A 23406-nucleotide genomic window follows, 5' to 3' on the forward strand; every position below is an offset into this window, starting at 1 on the left:
ATAATAAGACAAATATAATATTCGCATATTCTCTTTCTGCGTAGAATATTAAACAATATTATATTTTTCTTTATACATTTCTTTTGCGTTGCTATTTACATATATATTAAATCCAAATAAAAACATTAGCAATTTCCAGTTTGCGTGCGGGAGATACTTCTTGAATATACATACATATGCAACAGTATGTTGCAGCATTTCGTTGCGTCATAAGATAATGCATTAGTGAAAAAATTTACTAGAAAAATGGCTTCGTTTAAACAAATATTTAATCGTTTAATTTTCAAGTAATCTTTGCCGTCATTGGATATTTATTTTTGAGAATGATAAAGGTTCTTCAAATTTTTCTCTGTAATACAGAAATCGCGAACGTTGAATATGTTATTCCTTATATTAACTTACTGAAAAATGGTCGTAATAACTTTATATGTGTAGTTACGTAACTTTCAACTATATCACAAAAATGTTATTCTCAACTAAGTTTTTTATCTCAAAAATTTGTATTTTATGCTAAATATTGCTAGGAGTTGCAAAGTTCTATATTAAGCCACCTTTCTCTCATACTTTGAAATAGCGATAAAAACGGAAAGGGCTAATTATCCTGGACGAACTAGTTTTTTAGCGCACCGCATAATAATAGTAATCCGATTGATTTCAACGATACCTGTGAATCCTAGCTGGAATAATTCCACGCGACGTTGTGACACGCGATCACCACTTTCATCTTCGGCATCCAACGTTCTCTCTTTCTCTCGAGCAAGAAGAAAAGTTGCATAACGAATTTATGGCTAAAATAACGAAAGGGCCGGTAACGAGGGAACAAACGACTCCTTGTCCACGGAGACAGGTCGCGTCGGTACGAAACAACCGTTACGGCGATTTAGGTGTCGAAAGTCGAACGTCGTTTCCTCGACGACGGTCAGAGACAGCGGCAATTCATATCAGCCGCCGGCGGTTGTCGGCGCAAGAAATCCTTGAACCACGCGCCGCCCGTGAGGCTGCCTCTAATCACTGTTTATGACGTTTCTAAATGCCGCGTGACCAATAAGACGTGCGTCGTGACCTCTCTCGCGCGACACACGTCCGTGGAATTGCAATCTGCACCGTCGATCGAACTGGCTCGCGCGCACGTTCGCGCTTGATTTAAACCATTCGTCGCGCAATCTGACTTAAATGGTGCTAAATGATGCTGGTGGATGATAACGAGGAAATCAGCCGCGACCAAATTGCAAGAAATTTTTACGACGCGCGACACGCATAGAATTCAATTGATTTATGCGATAAATTAATTAGATAATTATTTATTAAATAAATAAATGTAAAATCTCTTTTTCTTAAATTCACTTTGATATCTGATCGAAATAATAATAAACGAGCTCATTGATATCAGTCAAAAATATATGTTATCGATACGTTCGATTTATCCCGACATTAATCACGTAAAGATATCGCGATCGTAACAATAAAATTTTTGTGGGACAATTGTATTTTCATTGTGCGCCCCGTGGAACATATGCTTTAGCAACTGACTCGTTCGATAACGAACGACCCCGACGAGTCGCGTCAACATGCGAGCCGACGACAGTGTCGACGATTAAGAATTATGTGAATCGTGTTCCCCGTTAATATTCGGGGACCGCCCTGCAGAGCAGATGATAATTTATGCCGGGAACGGATATTTATAAGCGAGACGTCGCCTCGCTCACGATACAATTAGCTCTCGACGGGACGGTTGCGAAAGGATAAAGTAAGAATCGACTTTGTTTCATGGCTACTCATCAGCTCCGAAGAATATAATAAGACTACAATCTCGTTTAACTGATACCCGTTGATCGGCGAATCTCGGCGTAAGATAATTATTTAAAACCTCTCAATCGCGTATCGGGAATTACAATTCTATTTGACAAATTAATCAGACTTTTTAAATTTAAGAAATGTATGTTTTTAGATATATAATGCATTATTATAGAGGAGGGAGAACTTTAAAATATTTTTCTCTATAGACGTTCTGACATATTTGTTAACCTCGGCAAAATATTTTCTTTTTAATCGTTATATGACACATCGTTAAACGGCGAAATTTATTTTTGCGCGCTTCTAATTTCAGCCCTTTATGTGCGACATAAGTTTTTCATTGCCTTGCATTATCAACGCGACGCAATTTATGATAGGGATACACATGGTATACAACTGATTACACGCGGCTATCGTAAATCAGTCGAGTTATTATTTTACGATGAGCGCAATTTTGTTGCGATCATTGGTAGTAAATTGTGACCGGCGACGCGCGAGCCTCGAGAGACAGAATGTTAATGTTTGCATAATTATGATAACTTGCGCGGTGATTCTATGTTGTTTTCCATCCTCACGATTTATTTGCGTTTTATGATGATTGACGCACAAAAAATACATACGGAGATTGAGAAGCTGTCATTACAGCAATATTCATGCAACACCTGTTACCGTCAGTAAGAGAGTAATAGTAAATCAATTTTATTTATTACTTCCCCTTTGTTCTGCAATTTTCTGGATATTATCTGCTATGCCTAAAGTATAATAACTAAACACGTTCAGCGTTGTCTCTTCAATTTTCGATAAGCGTTTAATATAAATGGTAGAAAAAATTGACAGTTCTCATTTATCAAGAAATGATTATTCGAAGAGATAAATATGCTGTTTATTCATATCACTGCAAAAAATGTCTGATGTAAACTAAAAACATATAGTGGCGCGGATATTTATTAACTTTCTTCTCTTCATTTTCAATCTTTCTCATCAACGAATTCTCAAGGGAAAATTTAAGCTTTCTCTAAGGCATGCCTCGATAGCGATTTATTCGTCGAGGCGCGCCTGATTGATTTCATAAATCTTTCGGAATGACCTACGAGCCCTTCCTATAAGGCAGGGGCCCTTTAATACCTCGCATACGCGTCCCTTACGCAAGCTGCATAAAATTAGGATAAGGCTGGAATGCATTCATCTCGACGCTAAGACCCCCTTTATTGTGTACGATATATAACACATTATGTGTGCAGAATGTTCCCCTTCGATTCAAATTAATTTTCAATGTAAAACAGACTCTTTGATAATTTCGTTTCCCTTACAGAAAATTTTAACGCATTATTTTATGCAATTTTTTAACATTGCACAACATTATAAATAAAAAAATCTCGAATTAAAAGAATTCTATAAAATTAATTTATATAATTTATATTGAAATTTAGTTTGAAAAATATATTTTATTTTTAATTTTTTGTAATATTTAATTCAAACTTTATTATAGTTTCTTAACATTTTTATTGTTGAAAAATTTATTTCAAATTTATTTAATATTTTATTAAATATAAAAAAATATAAATGTTATACTTTATTAAATTTCTATAATTAATTACACTCGAAAATCTCGCTTATTTTTTAATTTACTCCAATTATACGTGTTTTCAACATATGCTTCTCTCGATCTTATCCATGATAAATTGCTTTTATCCCGCTTAAGATCTTTCGTGCGCGCTGTCAATAACCAAGGCTATTTTATAAGCGTCATGCAAATCCAATCCACGCTTTATCTTAATTTCAGGTAGCGAATCGTCACGCCTGTTCGACTACCTCCATCATTTTCCGGGTCACTTATCTGCGTCGTTTCTTAATAGAACAAGCGTATCTCGAAGAATAACATAACGAGATATGTAGTCGACTGTAAACTCGAACACTAGGCGCTAATGCGGACGAATTGACGCGAATGGATCTGACAGTCAACTTGATTAAAGCACTCTTTCTGCCCGGTTCCGACTCCATCAAATTTTCGATAATTAATCATTCTATTGAGCGACCCTATACAACGTATCACTATATAAATTCTTTCTAATCATATAATAAAAGTTAAGCTACGAAGAAGTGTGAATAATAAATATATATTATACAAGAAAATGAATGTACATGTACAAAAGAATAAAATTAAAACAAAAATAAAATCGAAGAATATATATAGTTTTTTGAAGTACATTCACTCTGAATTTTGTTCTCAAAAATGTATTTGAATAAATTCACCCTTCGCTAACTAGCCTGTTTATCTTGTTGTAGCATGTGACTGCCACCCGATCGGAGCTTCTGGAAAGACCTGTAACCAGAGCAGCGGCCAGTGTCCTTGTAAAGACGGTGTAACCGGTATTACTTGCAACAGATGCGCCAGGGGCTACCAGCAGAGCAGATCGCATATTGCGCCTTGCATCAGTAAGTACACGCCTACGCGCGCATTCACCATGCTTGATACCCGGGTTTCATTGCCGCATTTATCTTTTATTTCGATTTCGTTTCCTCCGGCGCTCGCGTTGCCCTCCTCGGGCCACAAGCTCGTTTTATGCGAATTGCCAAGAAGTCGTCGACACAACGAGAAAGATGATACTTAGAAATAGAGAATACAAGAATTCTGTATCTCGCGGCAAGAGATGAGGATATGCGATAAATTTAGATGAATTTTCAGAAATTATTTAAAGAAAACGTTTTAGATGTGCGAAAGCAGATTTCTTACTATTTCTCCGAAATAGTATCTGAATTCTTTTACAATTTTTTTTTTAATAATACTTGAGGGTTTAAAATTGATAAATTGATACGAAAGAATTCGAAATAAAATGAAAAAAACCGCGATTCTAAAAAGCACAAAAAATTGTTTAATCAGAAAGAGAATGGAAAAAATTGATTTCGCGATTGATCTTTTCAGCCTGCTACCAGGGTGGCGAAAAGAAATCGACTAAAAAAATACACCGTTCCACCATACCCTTTAGAGTGATCGATCGATCGATTGCGAGAGACACGCGACGATCTCCTCGTGCTTGTCCAATTAGGTGAAATTTGCGAAAACGTGTGCGAAAGCACCGGTCTCTAACCCATCCTCCGTCGCGGTTTTGTAGTTTCGATTCGAGTTTCAATCAGGAATAAAAGTTTGTGTCACGAAAGCTTGCATCGTTGCCCGCTTCTGTATACCCCGGTTTTGCAAATTTTATTATACATAAAAGGCAGGATTAATGCGACGTTCGAAAAAAAATGACAATTGCCGTGAATTAAATAATAAATATAGAATAACGAACACATACACTTTTCTTTTGAAAAATGCATATAGAAATAGGTAGAAAGATGATATATTCTTATGACAATTTTCAATTTTTTGGCTTGTTTTAAATTTACCCGTTCAAAAACCTTAAAAGTAGATTTTTTTGCACAATTTCTCTGCGGAAGAAAGAGCGCGAAATTAACTCAACTTTTTTTACTCTCGCATATCCTTCATTTATCTCGCATTCTTGCAGAGATACCCAGGGTCGTGCAAACGCAGGGCACGGCCGGAGAAGAGAGCAGTGAACACGAGGACGACGACGACGAGCGCGGATACGACGGACGAACTGGTAAGTAAGTGCAAAGTAAACTTAAAGGTGCGTATACACTGAGCAAATGAACAACGAAGCGAACAGCGAACGCGAATCTTCAGACGTTCGTATTCGTGTCCATTGTTTACTTCGTTTCCGCTCGTTTATTGACATTCGCATTTGACCAGATTAGGCTAGATTAGATGTTCATCGTTTGCGTGTTTAATCTGATTGCGTAATATTTTTTATTTTAATAGTTATTAATTAAATTTAACTAGAGAGAGATTGCATAATGTAGAATTTTGTAAAAAAAATATTTTTTCACGGAAAAAATTTTTCGAACCAATTTTTTCTATTATTTCTTACAAAATATGATTTCTGAGTAGAATAGAGAATTTTTTGTCGAAAAGCAGTACTAAAATGTGCCAAAACTCTAATGTCTACGCGCGTATCTTCCAAACTTTAATTTCCATAATTGCTCGTTGTTTATTCGTTCAGCATATATGTATATGCACTTTTAATGCACGACAATATTCCGCCTGCTTGCGTTAACTATCCTTCGAACTACTTGACATTCCGAACGTTATGTTACGACGCCGCGTCGAAGTCTCCGCTGGTGACACACTGGGAGACATAAAAATCGCTGGCAAATGGAATGTAAGGAGATGGAATGAATTGATGAGGGAAAAGAGAGAGAGGAACAACATCTTGAGAGACAAGCAATGTTAGCATAGGTCGGTATTCTGATGTCACGTATTCAGCACTAAATGTACCCGTTGGATTCTGAGTTACATTTGTCTTGTACGGAGATTCAATATGAACACGAGACGAGAGTCAAACAGCTGCATACACTTAACGCTTATAAGTGTGAGATGAGTACGAAAGCGTAATGATCTTTCAAGTAATTTCACAATATTGCAAGGCCTTTTTATTGTATAGGAGATAACATTATCGAAATATTGAAGAAAATCTCAATCTTATCACACACTATAAAATATTTACTTGAGAAAACATTTTTATTGATAAAGAAATTTCATTGCTAAGTGAGTAATTCATTTGATAAATAACGAATAATAAATCAACAAAATTATAAGTAACTAACTTCATGGTTACTTCGCCGATGCTTTCCCAGGCTTCCTCCTCCTTTTATTTTATGCTGCTGCTTCATGACACTCATTTGCGAAAACTTAATTACGATTACGTGTATACTAATTTTTAAAATATGATGCAGCATTTTGTAAAGTACTCTCATTACATTACATTGACATAATGACAGAAATCACGTTACACGAATTACAATATTCAGCGTTGAAAAATCGTGTCGCCAAATTCGCGCAATGTTATCTTTAAAATTAATATATATTTTATGTGCGCTTAATTAAGATATCGCGTCTTAATAAATCATACAAATCGTGCTTCGATCTCCCTAGCAACTGACAAGAAAATAATTGCGATAAAGAAAAGTATGATTGCGACAAGTACTAGAGATCAAACGCAATCCTTCTTTACAATTAATAATTATTTATTTATGTGAATAATCGATAATATGATATATAGATAATAGAAATATAACATGCACGAATTCAATTCCACGTAATTTTTCAGCGGGTCGTAATTTCGTGTAAAGCGTTTTCTCGTCAAGATGTAAAATAAAGCGCATGTCGTATGCGATTTATGCTGGGAATGCTTTATAAAGTGCCTCGCGATCGTCGTATTCTGATAATTAGTGTGCGCGCGCGATAGTAATTAACATGTTCTCGTGAGTGTCATTCATGAAAGAGCAGCTAAAGACAAACAAGAGAGAAGACTGGAAAGGATCGGGCAACGGCGGAGCAACCAGATGAACAATTTATAATTTTTCAGCAATTTTTAATTTATTATTTGTTATTTATAAAATAAATTAACCCTTTACTTTTTCACGATTCAAATTCTCTTTACATCATTATATATATATATATATATATATATATTTATAAAATGAATAAAATTTATTTATAAAATAAATTAATCCTTTACTTTTTCACGATTCAAATTCTCTTTACATCATTATATATATATATATATACAATATTACTTATATATCACGTATATTAATACGTAAAAATGAGAAATTGCAATGCAGCAGCTAAGCTTTTAATTCTGAAAAATGAAGAAATGTATATATAAAGAATGTCTCCAATTTCGCGCCAAACAAAATATTGTCTATTCGTGCACAGTTTAGACGCACAACAAGAGATGATATTTCCGCAAATTTAACGGAAGTCAGGCTGGAAGGAAGTCGATCTGAATACGAGCTTCGTCGCTGTGTAATAAAACGGAATGCGTGTGCTATATTAATTTAGCAGCAGGCAGAACAGACACAGAGAGCGAACGGGAGAAGAAGGGTCGGTACGTCTAGTCGCTCGGTCGCAGCCTCTCAGCCACCCCTAATGGCTTGATTAAAACTACCCTCGCTTGCGGTTCGCCCGTTTACTCCGCATTTTCACTCGCGTATATACGACGTGCGATTTTCACGGCGATTTTCATCGTAGTCGCGTGAGTGAATTTTTTTTCTCAGACAGCGATGCATCGTGATAGACTCGCTCGTGAGATTTCATATAAAAATCGCATAAAGTCTATACAGAGTATAAACTTGATTATTAAAATTTATTAATATTGATGCACATAAAATGCTATAAATATTTTGGAGGATGGGGAAAAGTGCTGAATGCCGCCAATGCATAATATATGTGGTTACTGTCGTGAAGCTTTAACGAGAAAACTTAATTTCCTAATTTAGTATTGTCCCTGATAGGGATACTGTCTTCAAGACATTGTAATATCTTGCGATCTTATGTAGAAAAATGGCTTCTTTTTCCGCCTTAAAACTGGTTCAATTTGCATGCAAATTGCTTTCTTATATCACTGATTACAGCTTTCGGGTAAAAATGTATAATTTGAAATAGCAGATCCAATGAAGCTGACTAAAGAAATTCTTCATATAAATTATAATATTATATATGTAATTAATTTTCTGAAACTAACTATTCTAAAATTATTCCTCCGAATATCGGTCATATATCACATGTGTCATGACGAAAATCAGGTTTTCACTTGGCAATACATATCTGCATTATTGCTATAACGATGTAGATAAGATGCTGATTTTTAATTTGCAAAACCACGTTAACGTCTCGCGTTTGCGACAGATCGAGAATTTTTTCAGACGAAAAACTGACGTATGTAAAACGAAAAAGGCACTCGTAATTGTCGTTTCTCTCGAGTTCTTCTCTCATTGCATCGAATGCATGCGTTTCTACCCACACTCGTACTCCATATGCAGGGCATAGATTACTACGTCTCGACGTTCTCTGCATTTCGAACATGAGTGAAGTATCGACGCGTCTAAGAATGTATCGGAAAATCGCGATCGAGCTCGCATCTGAAAACAGATTATAGCCTCGCGAATCTGCAGCACTAATTATTATTAGATATCGCAATCATTGCGCGAAAATAATTTTTATAGATTTTCAATTTTTCTCAACAATCTGTGGATTAAAAATTATACAGATACGAAAATGTATAAGAAGAAAATTTTCTGTTCCATCTTAAGATAGGTATACTGAGACTAATAAATTAAAAAACAATTTTGTCAAAATTAATTCATTTATAAATCCGCGAGGAATTCCTCATTTTCAGCACTTTATAATTGATAAATTAATAGGGTTTCGAGTGTGAGATGATGTTCGCTTTTCGCTAAGTACCGAGGCATCCTATACAGTCGAAACTTTCGCGAACTAACTAGTTTACATATCGGGGTGAAATTATCGAGTCCGACGGTCGCGTTCGTGTTTCTTTACGAGACGCATAGAGAAATTTCGCCGCCTACGCGACGCGCATAATTCGCTCGCGTAGATTACATAGCAAAACCGCACCACCTACTCTGTTCGCGACTGAGTGAAATATTGACGCGCGGGAAGGAGAGTAGTATCGTAATCGAATTTACACCTGGTGAGTGTCGCGTCGAGCGGTGCTGTCGCCGTAAATTCTTACGGGGAAACTGCCGCGGGTACGGCCCGCGTAAATTATCCGTCGTAATAGGCCTCCTGGAAATGCTCCTCTCGTCCTCTTTCACTCGCGGAATCGCGATCCCGACTCCTCGCGCTTCGATAAAGCCGCGAGTCTACGCAAATCTTGTATATCAAATGTCTCATCAAGGATAAATAACGAAACGTCGCGTTAAGAAAATCATTATCGTCCCAACAGATATTTATACGTAAATATTTGACAGCCGATTACATATCTCGTACATATTCTTCGAATCGTTCTTTAATTCATTTCGCGCAGGTATGTTTCCATAGAAAAAAATGTCTCGAATTAAATTATTGCTGAGAATAAAATCAAGAGATTTCATCGAGCATATTCTTGGAAATTAAGAGAACACGTCTGTGTTATGCCGTGTAATGAGGCAATTTCAGATTAAATCTCTGTTGGCGAACTGTCAAAAATGCCGTAATCGATTTACACACATATATAGTTTCGGATCTGGAAAGGAACGAGCGATTGAGAGATTTAAGTCGATCTTGATTTTCGAAATTTTATTAGGACGAAGTCACAATTCATGCTCGTCGCGTGCAGGTTTCAGACTTCATTACCGGTTCTACTTTAGCGCGCCTCTTCCCTCGTTACTTCACTCGACAGTAAAGCGAAACGAGGGGGAGGAGCAGGATTTACCTCTTTATTTTTCAATTTCCGCCACTTTAACTTGGCAATTCTGGCGCAGTTGATCAACAGCGAGTCTGTATTGCGATATAACGACTTTGCATTATGTTATCGTACTCGACGAGTCAGCGAGCATAAAAAGAGAGATAAAGAGATATCAGAAAACATCAGAACTTGTCCGTAAAGCTCTCACTTGGTATCCTCACTTGGTAGAAAACAACATTGCAACGGTTATACATTATGTATATGTACGGTTGTATATTCAAGAGTGCACTTTAAAGCACAGTACAAGCCGACAAACATCATCAACGAATATTATTCAAAGAGAATTCGCGTATATTTTGATTATGAATAAGAGATGCTTCTCAAATATGGTCGATCGACGATGTTTCGTGTTTATATATTTCACAGAATAGCCAATCCTCAAATATGATATCGTCACGTCAAAACATGGCGAGAATTGTATTATTATTATATATATATATGGATATATATTTACATTACTTGAGTGAATTGCAAATTTATAACATTTCAAGATAAATAGGATATGCTATATAAAACAATTTTTTGAAGTCTCAGGATAGAAAGCAGAGGCTTTATTTTTGAAAAATAAAACGCTGTACACACGTTGATGGGAGATTTCTGAGACGATTTGGAGACGATTTTTCCTCAGCGAAAATGTCGAAAAAGGTCATCATTTTTTTAATGTTTCCAATTTTTGAAATGATGTATCTTTGTAACTAAGCCTTAAATTAAGATTCTATTAAAGTAACCTTCACCTGAAATTAACTAAAAAATATAGTTTTGGTAATTTATTTTTACAAGACTTAGTTTACAAAAAGCTTTTATTTCCAATCGTTTATAACTCGAAAATGATTGGTGTCTGGGCATTTTCGCCGAGAAAAAATCGTCTTCAAATCGCCACACGAATCTCCCATTAACGTGCGATAGGGTAGGTCTGGGACACCCAGTATATTGTACCTCTCGTATATAAAAAATAATCCAAGAAACGTAAAATATCAAGAAGAAAATCCGAAAGAACCGTAAGCGTGGTCCAGGCTTAACGTCCATATATTATTACATTGTAAGGCGAGTCTCTCGCATCTCCGAGAAGATTCACTTGACGCGATCCGCCCACGTGGCGTAAAATCGCGCGAACATCGGGGGCACGATATCGCCGGGGTCCTCGGATCCTCGTCGGAGCTCGTTACCGGATCTTCCGCCGCCGCGAGGAGAGGATGGATCCGCGCGACTCTCTCTCTCTCTCACGCATCCGCCCTCGCCGTTATTCATAAGCAGCGCGGTAATTACGGCGAACAACTGTGTGGTAGCCCTCGGCTACCTTGTACCCTCTTGTGTTCCTCCTTGTGCGCCCACCCTCTCTCGGACGTATCCCCGCGTGTGCATTATATCGCGTGTAACGTAAGCGCGCATATCCGGCGTATGCATTCCGCGTCACGGATCGCATCTATATGTTAATGCAACCGGGCGCGGGCCGTAATTCTCGCGCAGCGCAACGCGTCGCACCCACGCGCGAATCGCGCGCCTCGGGAGTCTCGCGAAAAGCGCGCGAGTCGCGGCTTCTATTCCGCAGACTTATGGCCGAGAGACGACTACGAGACTGATCCGAATAACAAGTTATTCCGCGACGCAGATCGCCCGAGAGATATTGGCCAAGGTTTCGTCTTAATCAAGGTAAACCATTTCCGGGACCACGTGACAATAATATCATATTTTTATGTTAAAAAATTGCGATGTGTGTGATTGTATGTTAAATAATTCATCATCTTTGTAAATATAAATAATTAGAATATATGTATAAATATATTGCATGTGAATATTTTTATATTGCCGCACAATTAGATTTTTCTTAATTCAGAAATTTTCAAAGTATAATCAATTATATATTATATGTTTTATAATAAAATTTTGTTTATTGATATTCTTGCTTAATTTATTTTTCAATTAAAATAAATTTGCATTGATATATTATTGGATATATTGGAATAAAATCTAGTGTAAAGGGCAACAAACACACATACACACACAGATATATAAATTAAATTTTCTTGAGATAATGAAAATCGTTAAATATATATGTAAAAAGATTTTTAAAAAATATAGACATTTACATTACCGAAAGCATTTAACGATTTGAAAGCTCCTCTCTGTTTGTTATGTATATATATATATATATTTACATTCACAAAGCTAGTTTGTTACGTTTGATTTATTATTTCAAATGCAGAAATCGATGTATCTTTGTCCAATCGAGTTTTAAACGAGCCGACAACTCGCACAACTTGTTGATGCAAATCACGAGCGCGGGATAGGGATAAAAGAGTGATTATCTTGATAAATTATTCAATCGAAATTACCATAAAAACGTGCGCGGAAAGGTTTACTCTATTTTTACAACAGACAGGTGTGAGATGTCATTCCACGCGGTGCTTTGATCATCGGTCGGGTAAATATTCAAGACTTAATTATTTGGCCCGCGATGTCAATCGACGTTATATCGCGGCTCCGATTTTAATTCGTTGACGTATTCCTACGCAATTATAAATAGCTGGCCGATGCAAAAAGCGCTGCCATGACAAGAAGACGCTGCGCGATGCAAATTGCAAACCGACGATGATATCGAAGAAGCGATTATGCTAATAAATTATTCAGCCGGAATTATCATAAATACGTTCATACATATTTCACCATTTACAATATCGGCTATCAATAAACGAATAACTTTCCACAAAACATGATCGATAAACGATAAGCTTGCTGCTAATCGTATTCTTGCGCATATTGCAAAGTTCAACTTTTTGATCGATATAATAATTGTAAAGCAAGAGTTGCGATCCATCAAAATTAACATGTGCAAAGTCAATATTAATCTCCCACAGGATATATCTTGTTGTTATTTATTCGCGGAATGTAGGTACAGAGTATAGGGCTCTCTCAAAGAAGTTTCATTCGATCTCCCTCTCAATCGGGAACGCGCCGAGGAAAAGTCGATCGCATCTCAAACTGTATTTTATCATCTGCCTGAATCGAGGGTCCTTTCCTTCGTCCCGACATTTATGATCCGCCATCGAGCACTCGACTGGCATTCATGGGAACAAAGGAAGGTACGCGGGTAAAAGCGGAGCCGAAAAATCTCGTTTCACCGTCGACGCGAAGAGCCTTCTCCCGTGTGCGCGATTCCACCCTTAACACAGGCCATACTCGCGATGCATTCGAGTGCTCCCTGAGTTTTCCTTCTGACGTTGTACCAAGCAGAGTCGGATCCGCAATCCCGAGAAATGGTGAGACCAGAATGAGAAAACGTTGCAATAAAAAAAAAGCAAACTCCAAAAATTACAAAATTAAGGAAAAATTGATGCCTCGTACGATTCTTTGCACGCTAATATTTATAATACAATTCTTATTACGAGAATCATTGTACCTTTAACAATTCGCGTTTCTTCAATTAAAGATTATTTTTTAAATGAAGATATGTATTATTTTACATAGGTACATTTTTTTATTTGATTAATTTTTTTTCAAATCTGCAAAAACAGGATTCTCTTGAAAAATTGATTCTTCGGAATTACATTCATCTGCTTCTCAATTGCAGATCTTCGCCTCGAAGCGAGTATCAGAGATGGAATTTCATGACACGTGTCCTAATTTGGTAATATTGGGTATTATACATTGGCGGATCTGAGGGGAAGATCTGGTCTGTTATTAAATTAACCTTCGTCAAGACCTGTTATTAAATTAAGCTCTCGGCGATCGCGTATGTGAGTATCACGCGCAGTTAACTGTAGATAATTTTATGTTTGCGATTCTTTTCTGTTTTCTTATCCTATCTCTCAAAATGCATACTTTGCAAAGACCAACATTTACGCTGTCATTATGAAAACTATTAAATCATATATATATATATATATTTTTTTTAGTGATCCCGCATAATGAATTACGTTTGTTTAAAAATGCATAATATACATTTATGTTTTATGCGTAATGTACAATTACATATTTCATAATGATGAAGCTCTCTTCGTTTCTATGATTTTCGAGGTAGACTTCCTCGTATCTGTATTATGATAAAACCGACCCTGGTAGGAAATAAATGTCAAACCATTAAAGCACGAGTCCACGCGAATATATATCTACGGGAAAATAATAATAACTCGGGGGCAAACCCTCCTTTCGGGCCACCCCTGTGCAGAGGGAAGAAAGAGAAGAGGGCCGGGAGGGAGTGTTAAGGGACGTAGGAAACACGACTTCAAAAAGGAAAAGGGAAAGAAAGGAAGAGGGAGAGTCGTCGCCGAGTATGTTTAACGCGTGCTCATTTACGTACACAAGTGCGTATGTATTCGCGTGTTCGTTTGGCTCTCAACTTTTTTTTTCACGCGCCTATCTCTCGCATACGGTTTTATCGAACGACCTGTCGACGGGCGCGAACATCGATGCTACGATAGAAAATGATGTAAGCGCTATAAAGGACTACGGGTAGGATGGTAATGACGGCGATTAAGATCGTCCGCGAAAGCAATCCGGTTTATTTCGAGTTATCGTATATAGAGAAGCGAGAAAAGTGCCGCCACGTTAAACCCGCGCGCGGACAAAGTAGTTTCGCACATCTCCCTTGCTGTAATGTAAATTCCTTTGACGTGTAATGACTGTCGAGGTACGAGCCTCGTCGATCACTGCGAAGTGATACGTCGAGTTGATGCACGATATCGTAACTTGTCGGCTCGTTTATATCGCTCAATCCTCGAGTCTAGTCTAGTTGCTCATTTTTGTACATTTTAAAACATTTTGTAGCTTTAATTGTTTATATTTTTACAGAAATTTTATTTCGATATTCAAAGAAGGAAAATGAATTTTTTTTTAACTGTTTTCTCGACGGATATTTTTTTTTAGCATTCTGTAATTTTTTTTAAAGAGATATATTAAATGAGAAACATTTTTTATATTTGTATTTTCAAAATAAAATATAATTGGCAAAGTTGTAACACATTCAAAAAATCATATGAATTATAATGCATATATAAACTTGAGAATGATCTCTTCTCTCTTAATATATTTCTTGAGTGCTTCATCGCTATTTTAAATTTCTAATTTGAGCATAATACATTATTAGAACGCGTCCCATATATGGAATATTTAAACATATATGGTTATTCGAAGCTCACAAAATATTATATTATCCAAACATATTGCATATAATGTTTGTACTCTTGAGCATATATTCAACTTGTATAATATAATAGTCTATTATTGCAGTATTATCACACGAGCTATACAAATATTTGCAATAATTCCATTTGGAAATGCATGGTAACATGTGACATGTATAAATTGTTCAATATTATTTTTATTTATCTGGCTCAGCAAATGTTTTAATTTTCTTATGCGGTATGTGATTTTAATTTTATATATTTTTTTGAAATAATATAAATACGATTCTATATAAAAATAATATAATTTAGAATAAAATAAACAAACATATTTATTACTCACTCAACTAATAAATACATGATGTGATCATAGATATATTTATTTCAATATTAAAAAATATTTCCATTTTATTAGAACTTTATTTTCTTTCTCGACAAAATAATCAATATCTATGATTACAATTTATTTTATACGATTTTATAATAATTTACATAATTCATTGTTTCGAGGGAGATTATTTGAATATATATATAATTTTATTTAATATGTAAGAATAGAGTGTGTAATAAAAAATGCAAAAATAATTCCATTAATTATAAATAACTGTAAACTTTTTTCTAAAGCAACACATTCAGAATCGCGCAGGATAACTTGCTGTTCAGATGCAATTATTAATATATAGAATTTTTTAAATATTAATTCTTTAAAATGCCTGCTCGGAAATGTATGTAGAGTACCGCGTCAAACCATTATGTGTTGCCAAGTTTAGGATTTTAACTCCGTGGCGTCGCGTTTAAATACACCTCGGCGGTTGCGTAAACGTGTGCGTGCGCGTATGCGCTCGGATAAACGCCCACCGAGGGTCTTTCCGTTTCGGGAAACATACCCCGAGCACTGTTTGCACACTACATCGGTTCGTTCTCTTTCCACGTTTTTCTTCCTTTCCCATATCGCGGATGCACCTTAAAGCGGCGATGTCGCGCGCGATATGTCAGGCGTGCACGAGTACTCGGAGAGCTCGGACTCATTCGGCCGAATACGGCCTGCGTGTAATTTACACGTTTCTAAACATAGCACGCGCGTGCAATAAGATTCTCGACGAGCGAGTTGCAGCACCGGCTTCTCCACGCGCAAAGAGAGTGCATGGAAATAGCTCTTTTTTTTTTATTTATTAAGTTAACGAGGCTATCGACTTTCCTTCGAATGTGTCGGCTAATTTGGTAATCGCGAGACTTTACACAATTTTCTTGCTTGTGCAACGTCTGCGCGTGAGATATACAAGAGTAAAGGTGTACTGTAAAATTACCTTATCGCGCGGCTGTGTAAACGTGACATAAATCGTGCTCTGAGAAACTTGAAAATATAGATTTCGCATTTCTACTGATATGCTACACGTGAGATACATAACTTATTTTAAATATTTTACATTCTCAAAATTTGAAAATTTTGCTTATTAGTTGAAAAATATCTCTAATTGTAAGTAGTAGAGATTAACTTTTTTCGTACAAGGCAAGACGCAAAAAATATGTTAAGAGATGAAGAGATTTTCTAAATATGTTTGTGGAGCAACTTGTTTACTAGGATACTATTCTGTAATTCAATCTAGAGATGAAATATTGCAATTTATCGTTCGAATATATTTTGGGTATTCGTTTCGACTTAATTTACGAGCCATTCCAGAAGACATTTTTCTTGCTGATATTGAGAGATATTTTTTGGTGATTTCATCACGATACCAAAACTTTTTCATAAGCTATTATATAATATTTAATATAATTGTCTCTAAACAAATATTGTCATCTAAATGTTTTATATTAATATTAACACATTATCGCATCAATATTAAAATCATTATTAGATGCAGCTGAATATTTTATAATTACTATTTTTATGTGACTATGATAATATAATATAATAAAAAATATAATGACATTTATAGTTTAATAATTATAATAATATTACTTTTATTATACTTTTTAAATGCATTACACTTTGTCCTACGAGAAAAATTCATTTTAATTGCGATAATTTTATAATTTAATTCTCAAATGCAGGGAGAGAGAGAAAATGTTAACTAATTTATTCCTCTATAAAACGCAATCGCCTAAAATTAATGTCTTGATAAATAGCAGAAGCTCATTTTGATAATTCAAAAAATGAAACGTAGGAAAATAACGCGTGCCGAGGACATCATATCTAGCAATTTCGTCTTTATCTCGTCGTTCGTAATAGAATGATCCACGCATTTCTTACAATGCCAGCATGATACAATGATGAGCACATATTGTTAGCTAACACGAAAGGAAATAACTTTCGTAGAAAATGACTTTTCCATTCGTCGTCGAGACGTGAACGTCGTGTCGAGAACGAGTATGCGATCGATCTGTTTTTCGCGGACTGTTAAAGCCGAACGAGCGTTTCGTTGTTGCGGCATCGACGATAAAAGCAACGACGACCGCGGAGGAACGACCGCGATCGCACTATCGATACCTCAAATAAGGCGGAAGAAGCCCCGCGAAACTTTACAACGGATAAACTCAACAGAGGAATTACCTTGAACTCGAGAATTGCCTTCGGCAGCTATAAAATGTAGCGTTAGATTAACGAGCAAAAGAGATTCGTGGGAGCAGTTGAATGAACGAAAGACGAGGAGACTATTTTTGGCTATAAATGTAAACTTGCCCGACAGATCTTTCATTTTTTCTATTAATATACAATAATATATTATATTAATATAAATATTATATTAATATAATATAATTATAATTATATTAATTATATTAATATAATATATGATCATATTAATATAATATATTGATATTAAAAAGAGAAAGCAATTTCTTGTATACTTTGTCGGTAAAAAAATCTTAGATGGGTAATTGGATGTCATATTGCAAGATTAAAACATTCGTGATTAGAATTCAAACTTAGCCTATTCTGCTATACACAGATGACTTGAGATCATCACGAGTGTCGGATGAGACTTTTATATACTCATCTGTATGAGTATATAAAAGTCTCATCCGACACTCGTGATGATCTCAAGTCATCTGTGCATAGCAGAATAGGCTAAGTTTGAATTCTAATCACGACAAGCAATAAGTGTGAAGAAAAACTTGAAGACAGGACATGCCGTAAAAACCGAGAGCAAAAAGCGCAAAACTTCGGAGCGACAATCTCGTCGACGGATACGAGACAATCTTCTATGCATCGCGACCAATCACGACCTAATTACGCATACCTGGTGCGCGTCGCGATACGCATCGCCCGCGGCTCGTCGCGATGTAAATCCTCTGCGAAAAGAGGGGAAGATTGCTCGTAGCGCGCGCACCTACATGAAAATGGAGAACCGCCTGCGGCATTTTATTCCGGTCCGGCGAATCGACTAGTTGATATTATTCAAAAAATTCTCCGCGCGCAACCTGTGCTCCTTACGCTTCCTTACCCTCAATTAGCAACGCGATATTCGAACGTGAACTTTCATAGAAACGATTTGCGAATATAACGAGAGAACTTTGGAAACTTATTGTCGATCGTCACGCGCGCGAGAGCGCAGTTTTTCCCGAATATTAAATTATTCGCGTCTGGGGAGGCGGAGACTACGGCCTTGAAAATTTAGAATCTTTAATCTTAAAACGTCATATGGTATTATAGGATTCGATAGAATTCCATTTTAGAAAGTTTGTGAAAAGTTTCATGCTATTTTTCTTACAAAAGGGCAATATTTTGAGCTTAAAATATATTTCAATAATGACTTTTCATTCTAGCATCTTCTTAAAACATCAAAGAAATTTCAAACAAAAAAAGTGTTTGTACATAGAAAAATTGCGAGAAAATGTCTCAAAACAGACTATGAATAATACGATTATTTTCAGTACGGTAATAGCTGACTAACTTTATCTGTTGTTTACGCGATTCTGCACCAAAGTAGATTAAAGTTAACCGACGTTGACAAAACTGACCATTAGTCTTCGACTTACGCGATCAATTTATTGGCACAAACACCAAACTAATTTTAAAGCAGTTACACGTTCAATCTAACTTTCTAATTCAAAAATCATTTTCATAATTGTATTAAACTGTCAGTTATATGTTACTTTGTGTAATCTTTGATCATCCCCGAGGGATTTCATCTCAGGAGAGGAAAAATCTCTCCACTTATCCGTCCATCTAGCTCTATGTAGATTTCCGCATATTTAATGCGTCTTGTAATCTTCGCGTTGACTGCAAGATGCATTCAAGAGTTAAGTAACACCGTTCGATATGTTGGAACAATTCACCATATGCATTTCCGAAGGCGCATTCCCTCGTTTACGCGAAACTCATCCGTTAAAGCCGCTTCGAGGTATACATCAGTGTGGGCTGTTTGAGAAAAATTGATATCGTCCGATAAAGGATTTTTACCCCTCTTCGGGACTCTTTCCCATCTCCTTTCCCAACATCCCGGTAAACCGTTTGAATCTTCCTTTCTCATCCGCGTTTCATAGCCGGCCGTTCAATCTCGCGCCAAGGATCAATCGAGATTTTTCTCAGATAATTGAAATTTTGCGCCCGTATAGCTCTTTCCGCTGATACGGGTAGCTGAAGGGACACAAGCGATCAGGGAAATGGAATGGCGAGAAGCGTGAAATAGAGAACGCTCGTCCCTGTTAATCCGTGAAATTTCATTCAACATGCGTTTCGTTATCTTTAAAATTATCAGAAAGAATTTAAATTTTAATCCAAACAGAGATCTAAGAAGAAGTAAATGCCAAAAAAGTTTTAGCTTCACATATAATATTTTTTTCTTCAAAGAAGATAATGTGAAAGAATTTATTTATTTTTGCACCCATATTTTCGACAGACGAGTATATATTTGGTATCAAAAGATCCTCGACTTCTCTCGAAATCCTTAAAGAGTATTTAAAAATACCTATTTATCAGTTTGTTTATGTCACAGGACAAATGCGAATCATTAAGCGCGAGAGCATCAACAGCAACGTTAACGCGCGGAGATAACGAGCTCCGTCAATTCGCGCGTTTCAGTTGCCGCAGCGAGTAATCGCCGGTGTCAAAATTAACTGCAGTTTACCTTCGATTTGCTCGCGTTTCGTCGGGCCGCGACGGTACAAATCGCTGAAATCGATAACCACCGGTTCCATTTGATTAATACTCGCCCGGCGGACGACACGATTTAACGACATTCATTCGCGAACGACACCGACGACGCCTGAGATTCTCCATCACCGTAAAAGCCTAATTACCCCGCTGACACTTTGCTCGCTATCGCGCTTTCTCGGGTTTGTTCCTTACATATACACATACAGGATCATCGCTGTATTTCTTATCGATAACTCTTTGATCAATTGGAAACATACAAGAATGAAGTTATGATTTCATATTCGCAGCATTTTTTGCAAATTACGGACTTATCTCGTTTTCGAACTGTATTGAAAACCGAAAAAAATTTTACAATCTCTCAGCAAAAATATGATTGAAGCGAAAATATGCTAACTAAATTTTAAAATAATAATATGTTTTAAAAATTTAAATAGTAATATGTAAATAATATTTTATAATACTTTTATCCTTGATTAATATTTTTTGACAGAAATCAGCTGATAACTGTCAAACATATTAATCGAGTTTAAGGAATTATAACATATTATTTAAAACATTAAGAAATTAAGAGGTTTAGGTTCTCTATATATTAAATATATATATATATTAATTATATATTGTATTATATATAAATATATATATATTAAATATATATTAAATATATATTAAATATATATTTGAAAATAAACTGAGAGCCAAATGCGGATATTGATCATGTACTATTAAAATCAATTACATAACTCGCTTTCACTCTTTAAAGACTTAATCAATTTTTCAAAGTGTAGAGATTTGCTTTTATTTCATTCGAAACTTCAATTTCCGTGTCGTAACGCGAAGAATTTATTCCCTTATTCGATATTTTCGTTTCTTTGCCTTTCTACCTCCAACATTTTCGTATAAACAGTAATTTGACTCATCATCAGGAATCCATCAACAACTTAATCTAATATCCGTTATCGTTGCATCCAGCGATCGCCTTCGAACTTTGCCGCGTCCTCGGGCTTCTTCGAAACTTCTACTGCTCCCGATACTGTGTACACGCGCACGTGGCGAACCCACAATAATAATTATCGTCATTATTACCGCGCTGGCTTACCGGTCGGACGCCCTAAACCAAAGTTAATTACCAGCCGCCGTGGCTAATTTAAATCAAGACTAATTGACCCGTCCCTCGACCCTCACCCCGTCATCATTACCACGCTCACGCCCTGCCCCCTTTCGCATTACGAAAGTTTCGCCGAAGTTACATTATATATGGCGAGACCCCTTGGACCAGCTCTCTCTCTCTCTTTCTCTTTATCTTTATCTATTTATCTCATGGATTTTCGTGAAAATCGCTAGAGATTGGTGATGAGTCTCTATGAATAAACTCGAACTTTTTCTATTATAATAGACCCTATACGCAATAATATAGACTTTGAAACTTGCTCCACGAGTTGCATTTCTTTCAGCAATTATAATATAGAATATGTCAATTCAGAATATTATAATTATTATTAATATAAATTATATATACAGTTAATATAAAATATTAACCTTTATAAAAATTGTTATAGAATAATATTTTTATAGAATATTAATTTATAAAATTATAAATCATAATACAGAATGTATATCATACTTTATGTGAAAAATATCTAATTACGGGGATAATTTTTTGGCGTGATACATGTCGATTTTTTTAATGAGCCAGGATATATTCAAATATAAATTACAATAATTTTAGTAGATTATCACGTAAAAGGAAATAGAAAAAAACTCAATTTATTTAGCCGTAACAGTAGAAATCGCTTCGAGGCAAACTAGCATAATTGCGGAGAGTAAGTCACTCGCGTTCTCGCACAGAACTCAACTAGCTTAGTACAAGTAAATAGCAAAACAGTTTCGAGTAAACGCAGTTTATCCATAGTTAGCTAGTAGGGAACATTTAGGCGTGTTTTTGGTAACCCATGGGACTATTTCCATAATTAAAACTTCCTAGCGCGTGAAATTGGTTTAAATAGCAAATTACATATGCGGTGTCGTAACACACCCGTTTCGCTAATAACAATTTCTTGTTAATAAGAAAAAATCCCACTCGATACTTGTCGCGCGAAGAGAGAATTATATCTTATTACTATATCATTAATTTTATAAAATTAAATTTGTTGATATAGAGCACGAATTAAACTTGCATATAAATTATTCGTGAAAATGTCATAATATGATATGATGACAGAAAATAATAATTTTAATTAATGGAAAAATAATGAGAACGAGAAATATATACGTAGGCGTATATTTTATACATCGCCAAGTTAAGAGATGCAAGAATGTACGGAATGTTTGTAAATTACTCGGAGCGCGTTGCGGTTTAACGTTTGTCGTTCAAACGTTAGCGTTACCGTAACCGGGATCCGCGTCGCGTAAATGGCCTTAAGGCCTGGGCGCCTTTAATCGGGCTCGTTTAATTTCGAGGCGAATGTGTCTCGCGTTAAGAGAGCACGTGCTCGTTCCTCTCTATCTCGAGGGCGGCCCGCGCGAAAAACCGTAGATTCACCTCCGTCGTGCTGTCACGGGACGCTTCGCAGTCACCCACGCGCCCATTAAGGTCCCGCATAAGGTGCTTAAGGCGCGGTGCCTCATCGTGAGGCACACACGAGCGGTGTGTGCCCCGACCCTTTTATAATTAAGACGTTACTTTACGAGAGCGTGCGAGCGCGCCGCATCGGTACCACGTGCGCGTCTGTGTCGTCTCGAGCCGAGACGAGAGGAACAAAGGAGGGTATGTGACAGGTAAATGGGGGGCGTGCATTTTGCGCGACGCATAATTAATTAAATCGTCTCGGCGTCGAGACAGCGTATACGAGGCTAAAATAAAATGCGCGAACAACGTATATTCAGAATATGTATATATGTTCTCTTCCGTAGCGAACGGAGAATTGACTTACGTGGAGATTAAACTGACACAAGGAATAATTACGAATTGCGCGTTCGGTTATTACAAGATTACGGGAAATGAATGTTGTTTATTTTTCGAGAGTAACTTTTTTGTGACTTTTCCTACTGGCTCGCTTGTAAAATTATATTTTGCTACTTAACG

General features: G+C 36.3%; 1 protein-coding gene and 1 long non-coding RNA gene across 3 annotated transcripts in view; one reads left to right on the plus strand and one right to left on the minus strand.

Annotated features, from left to right (window-relative positions):
• The window catches only part of LOC114940207 (netrin-1), a 192249-nt gene that overhangs the window by 147933 nt on the left and 20910 nt on the right, over positions 1-23406 (plus strand). The window contains exons 3-4 of the mRNA XM_029314740.2: positions 4081-4230; positions 5301-5396. Coding sequence (XP_029170573.1) covers positions 4081-4230; positions 5301-5396 — 246 coding nt within the window. The remainder of the gene's footprint in view (positions 1-4080; positions 4231-5300; positions 5397-23406) is intronic.
• Positions 1-23406, minus strand: part of LOC114940208 (uncharacterized) — a 114068-nt gene that overhangs the window by 61221 nt on the left and 29441 nt on the right. Inside the window, exon 1 of one of the 2 annotated variants that reach the window (XR_014924299.1) lies at positions 665-911. The exons of the other annotated variant lie outside the window; for it this stretch is intronic. This is a non-coding gene — a long non-coding RNA (uncharacterized LOC114940208). Of the gene's footprint in view, positions 1-664; positions 912-23406 lie in introns of those variants that run through there. 2 annotated transcript variants of the gene reach the window in all.

The sequence above is a fragment of the Nylanderia fulva genome, unplaced genomic scaffold, assembly GCF_048542155.1.
Source record: "Nylanderia fulva isolate GAGA-0341 unplaced genomic scaffold, ASM4854215v1 Scaffold16, whole genome shotgun sequence".
Classification (NCBI taxonomy): domain Eukaryota; kingdom Metazoa; phylum Arthropoda; class Insecta; order Hymenoptera; family Formicidae; genus Nylanderia; species Nylanderia fulva.